Source organism: Sceloporus occidentalis, unplaced genomic scaffold (assembly GCF_023333645.1).
Source record: "Sceloporus occidentalis isolate IW3139 unplaced genomic scaffold, rSceOcc1.0.p SCAF_1, whole genome shotgun sequence".
NCBI lineage: Eukaryota > Metazoa > Chordata > Lepidosauria > Squamata > Phrynosomatidae > Sceloporus > Sceloporus occidentalis.
In genome coordinates this window covers 32,945,046-32,964,707 of record NW_028316981.1, presented here as the reverse complement: position 1 = coordinate 32,964,707, position 19,662 = coordinate 32,945,046, and the positions used below count along the sequence as shown (strand labels likewise).

The window sequence follows — 19,662 nt, the reverse complement described above, 5'->3', positions numbered from 1 at the left end:
AACTGAGGTGTTCTTTCACCTGTTAATCTCATTTGGACTATTTTCAGGTGGGACATTTGGCCACTCTTCTCAAATGCTCGTTTTAACAAAATCCAACGCAGTTAAATTTAGTTGATAAATCTAATTGTTAGTCCTAACTAAAGTAAATCCATTGAATCATATATAATTTACATAAAAGTTGATACATCAAGTTCCCATCAATTCAATGGATTGGCTCAGGCTGGAACTAACAATGGGACTTAGGCCTTAATTTTATGAGTGAATTTTTATAAGACTCATTTGTGGCCCACAATTTCACTGGATTTTTCAATACACTCACATATTCCTAACTGTTTTCACCATGTTGTGTGTTGATGTTTTCACCATGTGTAAGATCCAAATAGGTTCCACTGATATAAAGTAATATTACTTTATTACTTTTCCCCCCCTTCTAGATGTAAATGCATGTCATCCACCAGTCATTAAGGAGAACTGATTTTCCTTCCTTTTTGGGCTCTGTAAATTACATGATGGTTCTACAACTGTATCAAGCCTTGTCTGGAGCATTCTAGAGTTGCCCTTTCTGGTGGGAAGTGTGCCATTCCCATTTCCCATTTCCTTTCTAAACAGCCAAAGACTTTGGTCCAAAACACACTGCAGAAATAATCCAGTTTGAGACCAATTTAACTGCCCTGGCTCAATGCTAGCGAATTCTGGGAACTGTAGGTCTGTGTGACATTTAGTCTTCTGTGTCAGAGAGATCTGGTGCCAAAATAAACTACAGTTTCCAGGATTGCCTACCACTGAACCAGGGCAGTTAAAGCGGTCTCAAACTGGATTATTTCTAGAGTGTGTTTTGGACCTTTGTTTCATTGGAGCTTGAACTGTATTTCTTTTCCCCTCCTTTTTTTTTAATTCTTTCCATCTTTATACATTCCTGTCTAGTCGGAATATTCCCCCATTTGATTAAATATTCTATATTACTTGATCTATGAAGAGTGCCCATGAGTCAGCCTATGCTATTGTGTATAGGTTTTGTAGGAGTAGGCACATATCTACACACACCCAGATAGATAGATAGATAGATAGATAGATAGATAGATAGATTCAGAAGGCAGTTTCCAAATGGCCTTTGGTTGAGTACTGTAGACACCCAGCCTACAAAGATCCATTTTTGGGCAGGCTAGGACTAATAACAGATTTTTCGTTTGGGATCTTAGACTTCTAAAGAAACTTGGGAGAAGAGAATAACCTCAGTTTTCAAGAGATTTCATTGCAGTATGCCTGAAACTGGTCAAATATTACACAAAAATAATGTAATACAGAGGTATTTACAGTATAGATTGCTTTAAATAGAGGTATTTACAGTATAGAGTGCTTTAAAAACAAGGCTTGTCTTGTTTTTCTGGAAACTGTTGGACAAATGTATCATTTCACTTCTAGTTAACAAAATAGCCAGTGCTGCAGATCTGGAATCTTGCCAGTGGGAACTGCATTATAGCAATGATGCATGCTGCATATACTTGCTGTTTTGAGGATCAAAAAATAAAGGAGACCACACTACATTCTCTATCAGACAAATGTTATTTTATCCGCCAATATTCATGAAATATTGGGATTAGGTATTGCAAACAGTGTAAAGATGTTGGCTTTCTGTTTGTTTGGGGGGGGTTTTGGCTCCTTTTTTTGCCTGCGAAATAACACCATAGCAGCTGCTGGGCGGCTTGATTACGCCCCTCTGGGTCAGCACCATTTGGGCACTGTGCCAAAGGGACATCATCATTGTGTGTGCCATCTGAATTGGGACGTTCAGCCCTCACCCTGCCCGCAGGACGACGCTTTTTGCTCGTCTGTACCAGGCCTTAGTTAACAAGTAAAAAATTGCACTGAAACACTAACAAGTAGAGAGCCAGTGTGTCATGAGAAGATTAGGCATGCAAGATTCCAAGGCAAGCAGGGAAATGTGAAACCTCTTGTTTTCATGAGTAGTATGCCCTCAGTGGGATTAACACTAGAAAAAAACTCTTGCCAACATATCCTGATTGTGGGCTTTCCAGAAACTTAAAAAACATAGTGGTGAGCTAGTAGCATTGCGGGTGTAATCCTGCTTGATAGACTATATTGTGGGATCATTATGCTGATGAAACTCAGCCTTTGTTCTCCTCTTCATCAAGGTCATCTGGGATTTTTCAAGTCCTGGACCGGTGCCTAGAAGCTGTAATAGGATGAGGGCAAATAAACTGAAGCTGAATCCTAATAAATTGGAGGATGTGTAGATTGGTGATTTTTAGATTCAGGAATTGGATAGTCACTCTAAGTCAGTTGGGAATATAATTCAGATACATAGCTGTGTTAGTTTGGAATAACAGAATATCAGTATGCAACAGGATCTTATAGCACCTTGGAGAGTAACTGTGCAAAAGAATTTGTAGCATAAATGCTACAACTTCTTTTGCACAATTGCTCTCCAAGGTGCTACAAGATACCATTGCATACTGATATTCCAGCCTAACATGGCTATGTTTCTGAATTCTACTCCCAAGGAAAGTACCAAATTCAGCTGGATGTAGGAAGGAAGTAGATCAAGTCTACAAAAGCTTATGCTACAACTTATTTTCACATTTAGTCTCAAAGGTGCTACAAGACCTCTTTCAGTGTCATGCCTCCCAGAAGAAATCATGTGTGTTTTGGGAATACTTCTAGATCAGTCTTTCTCAGCGTTTTTACTCTGGAGGAACCCCTGAAATGATTTTCAAGTCTCAAGGAATCCCTGCATCAACGTTCTTGTGTCTAGTGACGTCTAACAGCACTCAAGTTGAGAAAACCTGTTCTCGATCATTTTTGATCACTGCATGCCCAAATGGACTCCATGCGTCAGGGAGCTGGGGCTCAGATTTGACTGATCTGCCCCTTTTTAGACAGGGATGATGTAGCCACAATAGTTTGTGCATCCCAGTTCTACAGTTGCAAGAAGCTTTACATGGGGCTGTTCTTGGAGACTCATGCAAAATGCTGATTGGAACATCATACAGAAACTATATAATACTATTCTCAAAGGAATTGCACTGGCAAACAATATGCTCCTCATCTTGATTCAAGATGCTGGCAGTCACATTTATAACTCTAAATGATTTGGGACTCTAATATATGAATGGCTTCCCCTTACTGTCAAGAACTGACTCTTCTCCCCAGAGTTCAGTAAACAAGACTTCTGCATTGAAAACAGTACAGCTTTATGCCAGAAAACCAGAAGTATTAGCAGGAAGACATTTGCAGACAGAAGTGCCATTATCCACAAACATTAGCATAACATTAACAATGTGGGCTTCATCTTAATGTGTTTATTTATTAAAACATGCCAGCCCTCTCTTCCATATTAGCATCATTCACCCAGCCTTCAGTACTATCCTAGCCTCATCTCTGCTTTCTATTTCCATAAGCAGACTTTGAGAAAATTCCTCCCCAAGACATCTGCATATTCCTGTGCCAGACAACAAGCATCTCTTTGCACCACCAACAATTATTTACACTAGTAATATGCCTCCCATACTTCTCATCATATCCCAAAATACTCTAACCTTCATATAATTCTTCTAGTTATCTAAAACACTATAACACCCAGTTGAACATGTGTATGTATTACAACAATACCCATCTCATTGCAGAATATGTCAGATTCTGACACTTACAGAAGGATGCAAGGCTGGTTGGATCTTGGAGCCCATGGGATGGAACTCACAACCTTGTGGCTGTACTACAAGCATTTAACCTGTACTTGTAGCTGCTGTACAGACATTTAAACACTGCACCACCAGGGCTCCTTAGAGCACAAGCTCTTCCATTTTGTAGATTATAGAGGAAGGAACTAGTAAAGCCACCTCTGAATATTCCTTGCCTTAAGAAAACTCTTATGAAATTCACAGTGTTGCCATATGTCTACAGGTGACTTGAAGGCACATACACACTTACATACATTTAGGTCTGCAGTGTTATTCAGTGAGAAACAAGAATCATCTCATATTGAATGGACTTCTGAGCACTGGACAATTCCTATTTTTCCTCAGAATTTCCATGCACTGTAACCTACATTTTTCTTCAGCAAGGCTTTTGAGGGATGCAGCTGCTACAGTGGAAGGGGAAGGGTAGAAAATGCTGTTTCTTGAACTTCAGTTTATGTATAATAGAATCCAAGCCAATATATATTCTGCAAAGAATAATTAGTTGAGATATTCCAAGATGTGTTGACGTTTAGCTGTTTGTTTTTGAGCTTTCTTTTTCTCTTTTCATGTCTGCTAGGTGCTTTCAGTTGTGATATTTAATAGTAGATAAGAACCAAGAGAAGGTTATTGTTCTCAACTTTGCAGTGATCAAACTTCTGTAAATGTCATATATGAACCACGTATTTAAATTTTCACTTCTGTTGTGAACACTGAAAAAATAGATTATATGGTACTCATCATCTGGTTTGCTGGGAACTTGTTGATATAAGAAAATAATTCACTTGATTTCTGAGTTACTGTGCTAGTTTAATCTAGAAGATGAATCTGTGCATGGACTATTGAAAAGCATTGTGTACTGTGTAATTCCAATTGAGTTTATTTTTGATAGTCTGTTTATACATGCAAGTGATACTTACCTTTAGTATATGACTGGGTGAAATTGTCCATTAAGGCCAACATGAGTTTTATCAGTATGAATTTATCAAAAACATCATGATGCTCCATCTAACATGATGATATCAAAAACTCTCTGTTTATCATATAAATTGCCAAAGCCAATTGGATTAAATGGCAGTGTGGACGCATGAGGCCAAAAATAGTTGGGCAGCACTGAGGTGTAAAGAAAAGGAAAATACAGTCACCCCTCCTGATTCACGGATCTTAGATCCGCGACCTTGCAAATCTGTGGAGGGGTGACCTCCACTATTTTTAATGGGACATGCCCCCACACGCATGGGCATGCGCCCCATTCAAGCCTTTAGAGGGGTCTGGAATGGATCCCCCGTGAAAACAGAGGGCCAACTGAAATATTAAGAAGTCATAGCAGTTTGGGGAATAACATGGTGCCAGAGTGTGTTGAAACAATATGAGTGTTTGGCAAAGGGGTATGGTATTTGGCTGTGTGTTATTTCTGAACTGAATATTAAAATCAGGGAATATTTGCCTTGTTAGTTTTTGCTTTTTATTTTTGGAAATCATTACTGGAATATTATAACTTCTAACAATTCCCTTTCACAAGCATTGACAACCCATCAGAAGATGACAACTAAACGTGCTAGCAATGCTCACTGTTCCTTTTTCAACCATGAGTCAAAGTATAGTAGTGAAAAACATTTTATCCTATTTTTCCTTGCAACCATGAGGCACGTTGTTGTTGTTTTTAAAAAAGTATAGGAAAATTGATCTGGGCCACACTGCTGTACCTTGTGAGACAATGAATTATAGACACAACAGGGATGGGAAGTAGAAATCCCTGAATGGCAGAGTGCAATTAAAGTAACATGAAATCCAGACACATAGTCTTAACTAACTAGAATTGTTCTCCCGTGCATTTATCTGTTGACAGCTACTGCAGGGAAGGGGAAATGCCACTATTATGCTCATGGATGCATTACTTTTTTCTTATTTCTTTCCCACACAGTAAAGCTTTGTAGGCAATCTCTTCACCAGTGTGTTGTTAAATAAATATGTAATGGTTAGCTGCTTGTATAATCAACTCTTGGCAATATGAGGTTTAAAAATGTATTTGATACCTTTGAATGCGTCACTCCAGCCCTGAGAAAGGTTGTGTGTGTATTGTTATCACAAGAATAGCCTACCTCACAAAGAGCATAATTTTCTTTTGCAGAATCCTCCAATGCAACTTTATTGACCAATGCAGAAAAAATAGCTACAATTACAACCACGCATACTCCTCAACAGATGCAACAAGAGACCAGGTCAGCTTTTTCTTCTGTTCCAGATATGTGTTGATCTGTTTCTCTCTACTGCTTTCCATAGATCTTAATTGCCAAAAATTTATAATTTCCTCTCTCTCCCTTTTCGTTCCCTTCCCCAACCTCTTATTAATGTTAACAGAAACAACACAAAGCCAAAGCAGGAGTCCCAGTTTGATTTCAAACCAACCACAACCTCACAGGTAAAAGCATCCTTTTCAAATCCATTTCCTTGTGAATGCTGACTATTTTGGTTTGCTTCTGTTTGGTTTGCTAGTCCGTGCTCCCCTGCAACAAATCTGCATTGTGGGGACTTCCTCCCTTCGCTCTATATGTTAGAGAAATATAGATCACTGGTGATGTTGCTTCCTACTAGAAGTGCACTAATGTTGATAGGAGTGTGGTGAACTGGAAAGGCTACTTGCAGCAGACCAAACTACATTGGTCTCTGACTCTACCGCCAAGATCCTGGTCCATGCCTTAGTGATCTCACAACTTGATTACTGTAACATCCAGGCAGGGCTTCCTCTTTCTCACCTCCATCCTTTAATTTCTGTCTAGCATTCAGCTGCACGCATTATCACATCCGCCCACCGCTCTGACTATATCTCTCCTTTGCTGGCATCTCTTCACTGGCTCCCCCTCCCTTTCCGCATTCAGTATAAGCTCCTGCTGTCCACGTTTAAAGCCCTCCATGGACTGGCCCCTCCTTACTTATCAGACCTTCTTTCTCCTCACCTTCCCACTTGGGCCCTCCGTTCTGGTAGTCAAGGTCTGCTGTCCCAGCCCAGGTTTTCCTCTGCCCCATCCCGGATTCGCCCCTTTTCACTTGCTGCCCCTCACTCCTGGAACCTTCTTCCCCCACGAACAAGAGCCATCCCTTCTTTAACCAGCTTCAAAACGGAGTTGAAGACCGTGCTGTTCAGAGAAGCGTTCCCAGGCCTTGCATAACTGTCACTTGCCTCCCTGGATGAAGATTAACCATCCATTATGAAGCCAAGCCCTCCCTCCAGTCCATCTGCCTTGGTGGTAGAGAGGAACTGCTGGACCTCATCCCCTTCCCCACCACTACTCCCTTCTCCTTTTGTGTCGTGTCTTTTTAGATTGTAAGCCTGAGTGCAGGGAACCATCTAATTAAAAAGACTGTATGTATAGTGCTGTGTAAATTTACAGCGCTTTATAAATAAAGGTTAATAATAATAATAATAATAATAATAATAATAATAATAATAATGAAAACCAAAGGCAACTGTTACATAATATTACAATTCACAATGTGTATGTAAAATGTGTTGCTTCAGTTTAGCCAGAGTAGTAAATCGTGTTTTGTGTGGTACATTTAGATGGTGAAAATGCAGCACAGCAGAGATCCCAATGTGGTTCCTCCATGCTCTAGATGGCTTTGTGTTTGTTTCACTAAGTATTAATGTCTTACAAATCTGTTACCTCTTCTACTGAAAATTGCCATAGAAACAACAGCAATTATTTCCTCTGCAATGTTCATTTCATATATGAAAAATACAAAGATAAAGTGATTCTGTATTATCTCTCACATTAGATGATCACTAAAAATACTTCCTGGTGATTTACATCAAGGACAACCATTCAACTCGCTTCTGTTCTCTGTATACAATGAGATTATTTTTAAAAGCCTATGACCTTTTCATCTTCATTACAGTAACAACTGAGGTCTTTACAAACAGATAAACTTTGGGAACAAGCCGGATATAATTTGTTGTTCATATCAAGTATTTTGTTAAAAAAAGAAAACCTAATCTTTTTAAAATATTAAGTGAAGTTATAGTTGCCAATTGACTCCTTATTCCTTTTCCCTAGCCGGAGCAGGATTTTTACACAGTTGAGCTTGAAAGAGGACCCAAAGGTTTTGGTTTTAGCCTGCGAGGTGGCCGGGAATATAACATGGATCTCTATGTGTTGCGGTTAGCAGAGGACGGTCCTGCTGAGAGATGTGGGAAAATGAGGGTATGTCTGTCAACAGTCACCATTTTATATGATCTACCCCTTTCTCTAGGTAAAATCAGTGTGTGTGTGTGTGTGTGTGTGTGTGTGCTGAATTTGGTACTTTTTACTCTTCTTCTTTTTAAGGAGAAGGTGTTTTTAAGCCAGCTTCCAATAAGTAGTTCTCTGCAAGACTGCTATGTAGTTGTTTCATGGATTTGAAGAGTGAAGGGGACTAGACCTTTGGGAATATATAACATCTTCAACCAATAACTTATATATCCATAATTTATACATACTTATATATACTTATACTTAGTGTGTGTGTGTGTGTACACACACACACACACACACACACACACACACACACATATATATATATATATATATACACACACCAATACTAATCAAATCCATGGATTTTAATAGTATTGGTATATACACAGTGTTAGTGATGAGAGTGTTTGGGACAGGAAGCAAAGAACTTCTTAAGCATACCTCGCATAAGCACACCTCTGGTTTACCTCATTCTTTGATCACATCATGTAGTTCATCTCACTGGATCAGAGACTACCCTGAAAATTTTTCTGAGCTTTGAGAACAGTGTGATGTGACCTTAGAATTTCATCTGCAATGGAATGAGTTCTGAGACATAGGGGCTGTGCACACCACCCCTAAAGGAGCCGCCAGCAGCAGCTTCCATTTTCACCAGATCAGGGCTGTAGCAACCGCACACCGCAGCCCCACTCTAGCATTTCCAGGGCTATTTGAGTTTTGGGTTTGCATTTCTATGGCTATTGATACAATCTGATAATAAAGGTCTTTCCTGGATATCAGTTCACTCCATGCAGCTGAGGAGCTTATGTTATGATTTCTTTTGCTCAGTGAGTCTCAAAGATGCCAAGTATCTTTTTGCATAGTGTAGTAGAATGTGTTCACCATTCCTTCAGCCAGAAATAAGAATCAAGGAAAGGAAGACACCTGTATAGAGACAAGGAGAAGAAATACATAGGTGCAGAAAATATTGTGACACTGTACATTTGAAATGAAACCTTCCTAAGGGATCTGTAAAATATAAATACTGTGCTCTGTACTCTCCATGTGCTCTTCTGTAAAGTACAGTGGGCCCTCCGTATCCGCGGACTTGCCATTCATGGATTTAAGCATCTGCGGACAGCAAGCCCATGGGGTAACAGAGGAGGAGAAGAAAGGAAGAGGGGGAGGAGGAAGAAACAGAGCTGCAGTGCCAGCTGGGGAAAAAGAGGAGGAGAGGGAAAAGAGGTGGCTGCAATTGCGCAGTGGTTCCAGTGGCAGAAAGAGGAGAAAGAGTCGGAGGAGGAGGAGGCAGCCCCCTGACATGGTGAGGGGAGATTCGGGCGGCCAGGAGGAGTCCTATTTTCCCAATGGTGCATGGCCACATGGCCATGCCACCATTGAGTTCTATGGGACTTGAGCATCCATAGATTCTGGTATCTGCGGAGGGGAGGGGGATCCAGAATGGATCCCCTGTGAATACTGAAGGCCTACTGTAGTTGGTGGAACTCCAACAGAAGACCCCATCAAAAGTTTGGCAATATGCCCTCATAGAGGTGACTGGACATATGAAGGAAACTGGGATATGTCTGTCACCATTTGAACCAACTGTCTTCTAGCATGGGCTTGATTGTATGAGTGTAATTAGAGAGCCATTACAAGTGTCAGAGCATGGCTTTAAATGGTCACATGAGAAGACACAAAGTTCAGGCCTCAGACTCAGATTTCATTAAATCAGGTTTGTTTTATTCATTTATATCCTACCCAAAGTAGATACTTAATATTGGCACTAATATTCAGTTTTTACAGAATATTAAAGCCAGAACAAATTAAATATATATAAACATATCAGATATATATATATATATATATATATATATATATATATATATATCAAGACTGTTTTAAAAAGAAAACCATTAAAAATTCATTAAAAGAGAGGGCACAAAAACAAACAAACAAACAAACTGCCCCTCCAATGCCCATCAGCCCATTCCAATCAGTTCCTAAAAGCCCAGTGGAACAGGAAAAGGTTAATTTCCTTGTGGAAACAGAGCAAGCAGGGAACCATCCCAGCCTCTCTAGAGAAGGAGTTTGAAAGTCTGGGAGCAGCCACCAAAAAGACCCTATCTCATGTATCCATCAAACATGCCTGGGAAGACTAAAAGATTAAGAGGGGATACAGAAGGGCAGCTTTATGCCGCCCATTTTTGCCCCTCGTCGGTGCTGTGCCAGCCACATGGCACGGCACCGATGCACTCCCTAAAAAGGAGCCACTGTAGGGAGCTTCTTTTTAAGAGCGTCATAATGGGGCTTGCGCGCCATGATGACGATGCTTCTGGCAAGCACTATTTGGGTGCTCGGACGCCTGCACATCATCATTGCACGCCTCATGTGGATGGGGGCATGGCAAGATGGCACACTGGTGCCGAAAGTAGGGCTGGGCGGGTATGGATGCCCAGTCCTACGGAGCCCTAAGATCGGCCCCAGGTAGGGGGTTGGACTGGATGGCCCGTGTGGTCTCTTCCAACTCTACGATTCTATGATTCTACCCATCTGTACCGGGCCTAAGTTTCTATCAGTTCCAATTCTTTTATTCATTGCCTGCCTTTGAAAATTTTGCCCTAATCATTAATTATTTTATTGTTATGGCAGATTGGCGATGAAATTTTGGAGATCAATGGAGAAACCACAAAGAACATGAAGCACGCTCGAGCCATAGAACTAATTAAAAATGGTGGCCGCAAAGTTCGCCTCTTTCTGAAACGTGGAGATGGCTCTGTACCAGAATATGGTGGGTCAAACTATGAAAACATTCCTTTTCTTCCTCCTGGCATCACACCATGAATGATATATCTCAAGAGCTGAAGCGGGGATCCTTTTTTTTTTCTCCCTCTCCTTTCTTTTTCTCTTTTTTTGTTCCACCAGTGTCTTACCAACTTTGGCAACAAATGGTTCATTGCCTCGCTTGTGCTGAATTTTCTCTACATATTTTCATCCTTTGCTTGCTACTATGGACTTCTGTGGGGGCACAGTGTAACAGGCAAGATCATCTTGAAAGCAGTATTTTTTGGTGATCGGAGGGGGCAAAAACATAGAGACAAAAAAAAAAACAAAAAACCCTACTGTCTCCTGTCTGACTAAACAAGGAATGTTTGTTGAACTGTGCCAAACTGTTTCTCAGCGGATAAATTGTTTCCTCGTCTTCTGATCATGCAAAAATGGGAATCCTGTATTATCTTTTTGAAACTGTAGCCTTTGTTGGGCTTCTGTCCTTGGCTTTTTGTCTGTAATTGTAGGCATGAATTCCAAGATGGTGTCTGGGCTTTTACTGTCCCCTTATATTTATGTAAATATTTATAAATTTATTTTTTAAAGGTATGCAATACAAAAGTATATACACTTGGACCCTCTCCCTTGCCACCTCCCTTATCCTTTGGTATGTATGTTTGTTCTCAACTGTGTAAGCTATGAACAAATTCAAACTGCCATTCTCAGTGTTTGTCATAACAGAGGAGCTCACATCTTACATGATCCATGCCAAGAGAAATATATCTGGTATTAACATACACATACTCACACTCACACACACACTCCTCTTGTCCAGCCATGTATTTAAGTTCCCTAGGTAGAGGTTTTAGGTGGCTTAGTATTGTATATAATATTATTATGTCTTATTTATTTGAGATGCTTATTCAAATGTATGCCCTAAATCTAGGGCTTTCCCAAATATAATTGGTTTCCAACCAGTTATGATTTATAAGCACATAAATGAATAGATGTCCTTTATGCTTCCCCATATTTGGGATAATAATAATAATACTATATCACTTAATTATATCCTTTGGCCTAAATCCCATTGCTAACCCCAAGGAGTGTAGACTTAATAAGAGTGAGTATAGTAAGTGTTGACTTACTATTCAGCATTTGAGTTAGTGGGTCTGCACGAGCGGTGACTAGCAGTTGGAGTTAGGATATACAAAGGTTCAAACTGTCCTTTTCTATTTTTGTCCTCCCCAAACAAAATGGAGAAGAAGAGAAGTGGTTGAGTACCACATGGCTGTAGGGGAAGAGATTTATTGCACAGTGTATGGGTCTATTTTCACTAATTGTTTTTACATGTTGGGAAACAAATCACAAGTTGCCCCCCCCCCTTACCCACATAGCACACACAAATGTACACTGATAGATTGGCACCAAATTGAACTGATCTTGCAGATGGTTCAGTACCTGTCAGATGTCAAAGCAGTTTCTCCTGAAAGAAATGAAATTGAGGTTATGACCTTGATCCATGTCAAGCTTTTTATAACGCCACTGCTAGATATGAACTGAAACCATCAGGCTTCAAGAAAAAAACCAGAAGAGTTAAAAAGAAAAGAAAACTTGTGAGGAGGCACATATGCCAACATGAAAAGCAGACTCAATACAGTTCTTTCAGGGGCAGCCAAGAACATATTTGAAAGGAACATGGGAAAGAGTGGCATAGCACCCATGGAAAAAGTTTTCTCAAGGAAAGTAGTACATTTTAAGGCTGCTTGGCGGCATAGATAGAGTGCTAAACTGGTTAGATGGCTAGTTCTGCAGTGAATACCACACACTTCTTATGCCTTTTATTCCTATCTCTGTTTTCTACAAAATGTGACTATTTCTCACATAGGCTATTTTCATTTATAACATGCTCAAGACTTCACACTCAGTTTCCTGCTGTTACACCAGATCAAACAGTCTGGCTGGCTTGCTCTATACTCTTAAATTCATCTCTACTATTTTGTGATACAAAACTCCTGTGTTTGCACTTCTGTTGTACAAACCACTCAGGTGGCCATCTTTCTGCAGGACTCAACTTGTGTAATGTTCTTTCTACTCTGTCTTTTCCTATGCTCTTTGGCTGTAAAGTATTGTATCATATGCTAAACATTGCAAATATATCCTGTAAAAACAAAAAAAGTGCTTCACATCTTCAAGAATGTCTGTTGCACTGAGGATGAAAATCCAACACCAGGGTGTGGTGTGGGAGCTGCTTCTTTAGTTTGCTTGTTCTTTCTTTCTTTTTAATGTTTTTGGCTGCAAATAACTTTTGAATCACATAACAAACAAAGAAACAAAAAATGCCATTCTCGAGCAAGGGGCTGCACTGGTGCTGCCATATGCCTGTAACATTCGGGGGCTTTGCTTCTTCGGTACTCTTCACAGCACTCACTAACAAGTTGTTTCAAAAATGATGTTAGGTTCCAATATTTTTCTGACTTGATTGGAACGTGCTTCTCTAATGAGGCTGTATATTTTTGTAATGAGTTTTGTACTTATTTTTAACGTTGTGGTCTTTAGTGGGCTTCTTTTTGTTGTTGTTGACTGTTAATTGTTTTTCCTCTAACATTCTGTCTCACTGTTCCAGTTTTGTCCCTTTCTCCCTTTCTCTCTCTCTCTCTCTCTCTCTCTCTCTCTCTCTCCCAGTCTCTAAATCTCTCTGCCTCCCTCTTCCCCACTCCCCAGAATGGATGCTTTAGTTGTCTGGGTTACCTAATCACCTTTTTAAAATGTTTAATTACAATCTGTTGTTTAACAACTGCTGTCTCCGCAGCCTTATCTTTGGGTGATGCCTAGACAATCCTGACTGGAAAAAAAGAAATAAAATTTTCTTTATTCTAAGATTTTAAAAAAATGAAGATTTTTTTTCTTTCCTCTTTATTATAGGGAATCTAAACATTCTACTTTTCTCTTTCTCTTTCTCCTACTTTTCTTGGTGCCGGGCTCTTCCTTCCTCAGCGATGATACCTCCTAATATCGCTGCATGTATGAGAAATGACAAGCTCGGGGAGTCTTGCTTCTACCTTATGGGCCATAATCAAACTACGGTTTGTAGCTAAAATCAATACTAGGTGTTTCTGTGCTGTGGCCTAATTCTCTCACATTGCTTTCCGCTTTGCTATATTTCTGTATATATGGCAATTCATTCTGAGCATCCTACAGTTCCTTGAATTGTAAGTACGTTGCACATCATGGTCTCTTGTGACAGGCTGCAGGATGCCAAAATAACCTGGCATCATTAGAAGAACAAAATATGGTCGTCTTTTCTTTTCTTTTCTGTTTTTTTAAAAAAAGCAAGTTGATACAGTGAAAGTCATATGTGGTTTCCACATAGAAGTCATCAAAATAAAGACCTGCAAATACCAAAAGTAATTCAGTTTGTCAAGAAGAGAGCTTATATCTGAGAAGAGCATTTAACATTCAAAAGAAAAGAAAAAGTCTTGAACTCCAAAGTGTTTGTTGGCTTTAATCATTGTCATTTTAATTTTCCTAAAACACCTTTTGGTCTCATACTAGTTATTTAATTCCATATCCATTAAGGTGTCTTACAGAAGACATATGTGTTTACCTTTTTTCTTTTAAGAAAAAAAACAACTATACAGTACCTCACAAAGTAATCGTACTGCAAACTTTCCTCATTTTTGTAATAATTCATAATCATCCATTACAAATTGTTATAACATTTTGAATTCACTGTAGTACAAATTCTTTCCTTTTTTTTCAAGCTTGCATCTTTTATATTGCACCAATATTCCACATTTTAAGACCCATTCTGTACATCAAAAAAGCTTTCCATTGCTATAATCAGATCAGATCCACCCCCACTCCATCACCTCTCATTGTGTGTGCTTAAGTTGAATCATTGTGGCAAAACCAAAACTATCCTCAGTACATTCTCATAAAAATATCAAAACTAACTGGGACTAAATTGTATTCCCCCTGTTTCCAACAATGGGAACTAAAAAAAAATTGGTCTAAAACTTTTCACTGAAAATGGTATCTTCAAAGAACATGACTGAGAAATATTTTTGTACACTTGCAACAATATTGTAAGTTGTAAGGACAATGTAAAAGCCCTCTTCCCAAGAAGACAATTCTATTTTTCTTTTTTCTTTTTAATGAAAAGTATTTTTTAATGGTTTTTCTACACTGGGAGATGGCAACACTGAAAGGAAAAGGAAGATATGAAGGTATTAATTCTAAAGGACAACACATTCTCGTATGAACCTGGGAAAGTTTAAAACTCTCCCATTCGTGATGTTGAGGAGATCAGATTCTGACATGAGGTGGACATAAACAGGTCAAGCATCAATACTAATGTATAACTCCTATCCGTTGCAATTACAATGAAATTAACTAAGCTTCAGTAAGTCTCCTACTGACTGCTTAACAATTGTTTGTTTTTGTCACTAATGAAGTCTAAGGAATGAATGACTGGTGTCAGGCTCTAAAATGAAGTCACTGGTACAAAACATTTTGTTGTTGTCTTTTTCAGACCCCAGCAGTGACAGGAACAGTCCAGCCACAGGCTCACAAAACATATCGGAAGTGAAAAACATGCCATCTGACAGACGACAACACTCATCATTGGAGCCCAGTTATCCACCAGATCTTCACAAATCATCACAACATGGAGAGAAGCGGATATATTTTAAGGAACCCAAAGGCAGTAGAGAATTTGGCAGACAATCCAATGAGCACCACACATGGAATGGAACTTCTAAAAATAGCAATAGCATGACAGGCAGGAAAAAAGACAGGTCACCAGAAGGGAAGCGAGACCGACAACTAGAGAGAATGGTGATGATCAATGGACAAAAAAGAAAATCTCCCGAAAAGAGGAGGGAAGGTACTAGGAGTGCTGACAATACTTTGGAGAGAAGGGAAAGACATGAGAAGAGGCGAGACTTTTCTCCAGAGAAACGAAGAGAGAGATCACCAACCCGCAGGAGGGATGGCTCTCCCAGCAGAAGGAGGAGGTCACTGGAAAGGCTAATGGATCAAAGGAGGTCTCCAGACAGGAAGAGAGAGAGCTCACCCCCTGAAAGGAGGGCAAAGTCAACTGATAGGAGAAGGGAGAGGACCCCAGAACGGAGGCGAGAGAGGTCTCCTGATAAAAGGAGCAGAGATGATCGAATCTACTTAAGAGAGAAGGAAGAACGCACTCTGAAATATGACACTAGTAAAAATAACAGGCACCCACCCGAGCAAAGACGGAGACCCTACAAAGAGTGCAGTACCGACCTCAGCATCTAGTGGCCTTTCAAGCAGTCAGAGTTCCTAAGAAGGAAAGTAGCAAACCTGAAATCCATTTTAGTTTGTCACGTCAAATGCCTCCAAAGTCAACATGCAGATGAAATCTAACCATGAAAATATGTACAAATATGTTGTGCCTGGTATGACAACATCAAAGTATTTTCCAATGTATTTTCTTAAAAAAAAATAGTTGCCAAATGTTCATCCTGAACGATTATGAAATTGCTTTCTTACCCGAATAACTGGTAACCATAATGGGCATAAATCCTTTCCTATTAGTAACCTTTTGGTTTTTGTTGGTTTTGCTATGTTGTTCCTTCTTTTTAGTTATTTGGAGGGCAAGCCAAGCAGTGGTAAACAGTTTTATGACCAACAGTACTAGTTTGATCTTATTGTGATCCACTGTGATGATATACTGTATATTGGATTTTCTAAAAGATGGGTTGGAGGAAGAGGGGGCTTATTCAGTAAAAATGAGAATTATGATCAGAAGGAAGATTTTTTTTCCTTTAAAGAACATATTGCTCAAATTAAGAGAACTAGTGAAGAGTATACTATTGTGGGATGAAGGATATTTATACAAATCCACACAACACAAGATGTTAAGGAATTTATAGTGTGTTCCATGAACAGTGTGTACTTTCAAGTCTCCTTTAAAAGGAAGCAAGGTGGCCAAAGACTGATAGCCATCCTGTATTGTGTCATGCACGTGACGGACCATCACATTTGTCCATATTTGCAACACGTAATGATACTTCACAAAGGCAGCACCGCTGTGGGTCTTGTTCAACTAGCAGGACTGTGCAGATGAAACTGGAGCCTGAATGGTATCATTTGTCTGCTTTGAAGGGGAGTTTTTGTTAATTTTGAGGAACATCTGCTTGTTTCATTGACTGGATTATAATGCCTTCAGGTGAGGCTAAATATTTTAGTACTTTGATTGCCAAATGGAGCTCTATCTCCATGTTTTCGTTTGTGTTTTCTTTTTCTTTTCTTTATCACTCACCAGTTGACCATTATTTGGGACAGAAGATGAAAATGCAATGAAAATGAGATGTACCAAGGATTGTCAAAAGAAGAAAAAGCTGGAAAGTTTCATTTGGGGGCTGTTGGTATCCAGAAATAGCTTATGCTGTACTTTGGACATTAAAGAATGGAGGGAAACAACATAAGGCTCTATTATATTTTTTTAATGGCACGTTTGTGTGGTAAGTCTGCTGTAGTGCTAATACGAGATATTAATGGATTTCTGCCTAGCTGAGCCAAAAAAATGCCGTTACTGTTGGACCACTAAAGGTTTTAAACTGCTGCTTTTTATTTTACAGTGCATTGATGTGTACATGTATACTGTTTCACCATTTTGACACACACACACAAAGTAAGGATTACAAGTCTATCACTGTTGTTGCCATGGTACTGTAAAGAAAAAGAAGAAAGATGGCCAATTATTGTGTATACAGAGTTTAAATTGTAATTAATAGAGCCTGTTGAAAGCAAACAGACAAAAAACTGTTGCCTTTTTTTCTTGTATAAAAGAGACTTTATGACAAAATTTAGCTGTGAGGAATGTGCTAAGTGTTTATATTTCTGGGGAAAAATGGAACAAATTGATTCATGGGGATATATTTTAATGTAAACTGAATCAGGTATGTAAAGCTGTTTTAAACAGGAGACTATATAAGTAACTCTGAAGCTTTTGTTGGTTTGAATATCATATCTTTCCTCATGGTGGGGGCCTGCCTGTCTGACTCTTAGGCACTTGTGTGCATTTTCTGTCTTTGGTCTTCATTTCTTGCAGTGTGCTATAGTCATCATGCTCTTTTCTGTGTTGATGAAAAACAGTACGTGGGGCCAATCTTTTTTATAAAACACTATGCATATATAAATACTACATTGTTCATAGCTTTATTTGACTTATTCGGGTTTATACATAACATTAGTATAAGTAGATGTGGACTTTACCCAGTATAAGATTCTTTCCTTGGGACAAAACACAATGTATATGATGTAGTTACTAAGAAGGAAAGAGTCTGTGAATGCTATTTTTATTATCAAATAAAGATTTCCATACAAAGCATATATATGACTATAGTGGTAAGATTAAGGGAGAACTACAGCACATGTTGACCCATTGTATCTTGCTTTTTAAAAATTGTACCTAACAAAAACTTGATGTGTACCTCCCTTGAGGACACAAAGGTATTCTCCAGGTATATGAGCCTTCTCTCAACGCAAACGTATGTGTCTTAATTCTCTCTCAATAGAGACAGGCAACAATGGTGGCATCAGCGGCACATTTTCTATCCCCGAGACCCTCCTGGGAGCTACATGGACTGCAAAAATACTGTCAAATCGTAATCCAGTTCTGGTTATGAAAAATGTTGTAATACTCCCTCGGAAAATGATACTCTCCTTTATTGGAGGTTTTTAAACAGAGGTTGGGTGACCACCTCTCAGCTGCTACCTTTCATTGTTATGTAGTGGGACTGAAAGATCATTGGGTTTCTCTTCCCACTCAGTAAATCTGTATTTGTTTGTTAAACAATGCAAGGCACCCCTGCAGCCTATTGCAATTGCTATTACTGGAGTTTTCCAGGAAAGGTAACTCAGCACATTTTGTGAGGGGAGGACAATATGGGGAGTCTGGAGACTTTGGAGGGTGCATGTGGTCCCAGGTTTGGAATTTACAAGCTCTGAATTAGAAGACCTGTCCCTACCACTTAATGCTAATGTGACACATAGAACTGTATTGCCAAATCTTCTCAATGAGTGGTTCTAAGGATGGTGAAGAGAAAGAATCTTAGTTTGGTGACAGATCACATGACCGACATGCAAAAGGGATCAGGTTCGGTCCCTGGCATTTCCACACTGGGCTAGATAATTCTTTTGCCTGAAACAACAGAGAGCCACTACCAGTGTATCAGCAAGCAATACTGAACTGAACTGATTCAGTGTAACACAGCTGACCTGAACAATCTCTTTTCTCTGAAACTGTTTTAGGGACTTTTAAAGCATACTTAGCTGTCCTTTTTGGACCATGATCAGAATTCTGTCTTGTCCAGAAGGTCCCTAGTGGGATTCTGTTGTTGAAACGAAGAATACAGCTTGGCAGGCAAAGCTTGTTTAGACTTCTTCATGTCAAACTGGAGCATATGTGTAATAACTGTATACATGGTTGAATGTATTATTCAGCCTAATAATTTAAGCAAAGCCAATGATTTGATTAGAAATTTATGAGCTAAATTAATAAGATGGCAGGATGATGTTTTGCAAAGATATGGAAGGGGTGGTCAGTGCTTTCTTTTACCTCACACAGGGGAATAAAGATTAATTCAGTATGTGATGGGCACAATCCAGGCATGCTCCCGATGTGGCTTTCATTTTTTTTTTTTTTTTGCTCTAACAGGAGTTTCCTATTTCTAAGAACAACCTGATTTTGCAGCTTCCCAGTTTTAAAAAAATACCTATCACTATAGCTGCCATCAGATAGGATTATGATGTAATAACATTGCAGGATCTGGTATACTCACATCATCATCATAGCTAAGCACCACCAGCAGATTTCTTGAGTTCTCCATTTTCACTTTTACATTCTATCATGGAATTCAAGGCAAAAGTTCCAGAGCCAAGCCAGATTCCCGGCTTGGTGATGAGCAGACATACTTCAGACTAAATCTAGGTACAGATCTCAA

At 39.3% G+C, this 19,662-nt stretch overlaps 1 protein-coding gene across 19 annotated transcripts in view; it reads left to right on the top strand.

Moving 5' to 3' along the window:
• LOC149321295 (membrane-associated guanylate kinase, WW and PDZ domain-containing protein 1) overlaps positions 1-18,040 on the top strand; it is a 607,636-nt gene extending 589,596 nt beyond the window's left edge. For 16 of the 19 annotated variants that reach the window (XM_089519146.1, XM_089519138.1, XM_089519129.1 and 13 more), the window contains 5 exons: positions 5,827-5,917; positions 6,057-6,117; positions 7,751-7,897; positions 10,562-10,700; positions 15,210-18,040. In XM_089519146.1, coding sequence (XP_089375272.1) covers positions 5,827-5,917; positions 6,057-6,117; positions 7,751-7,897; positions 10,562-10,700; positions 15,210-15,970 — 1,199 coding nt within the window. In that variant the 3' untranslated portion in view covers positions 15,971-18,040. Of the gene's footprint in view, positions 1-5,826; positions 5,918-6,056; positions 6,118-7,750; positions 7,898-10,561; positions 10,701-13,672; positions 13,762-15,209 lie in introns of all 19 variants that reach the window. The other 3 variants (XM_089519165.1, XM_089519156.1, XM_089519102.1) reach the window with 1 other exon arrangement.
• Positions 18,041-19,662: the final 1,622 nt, after the last annotated feature.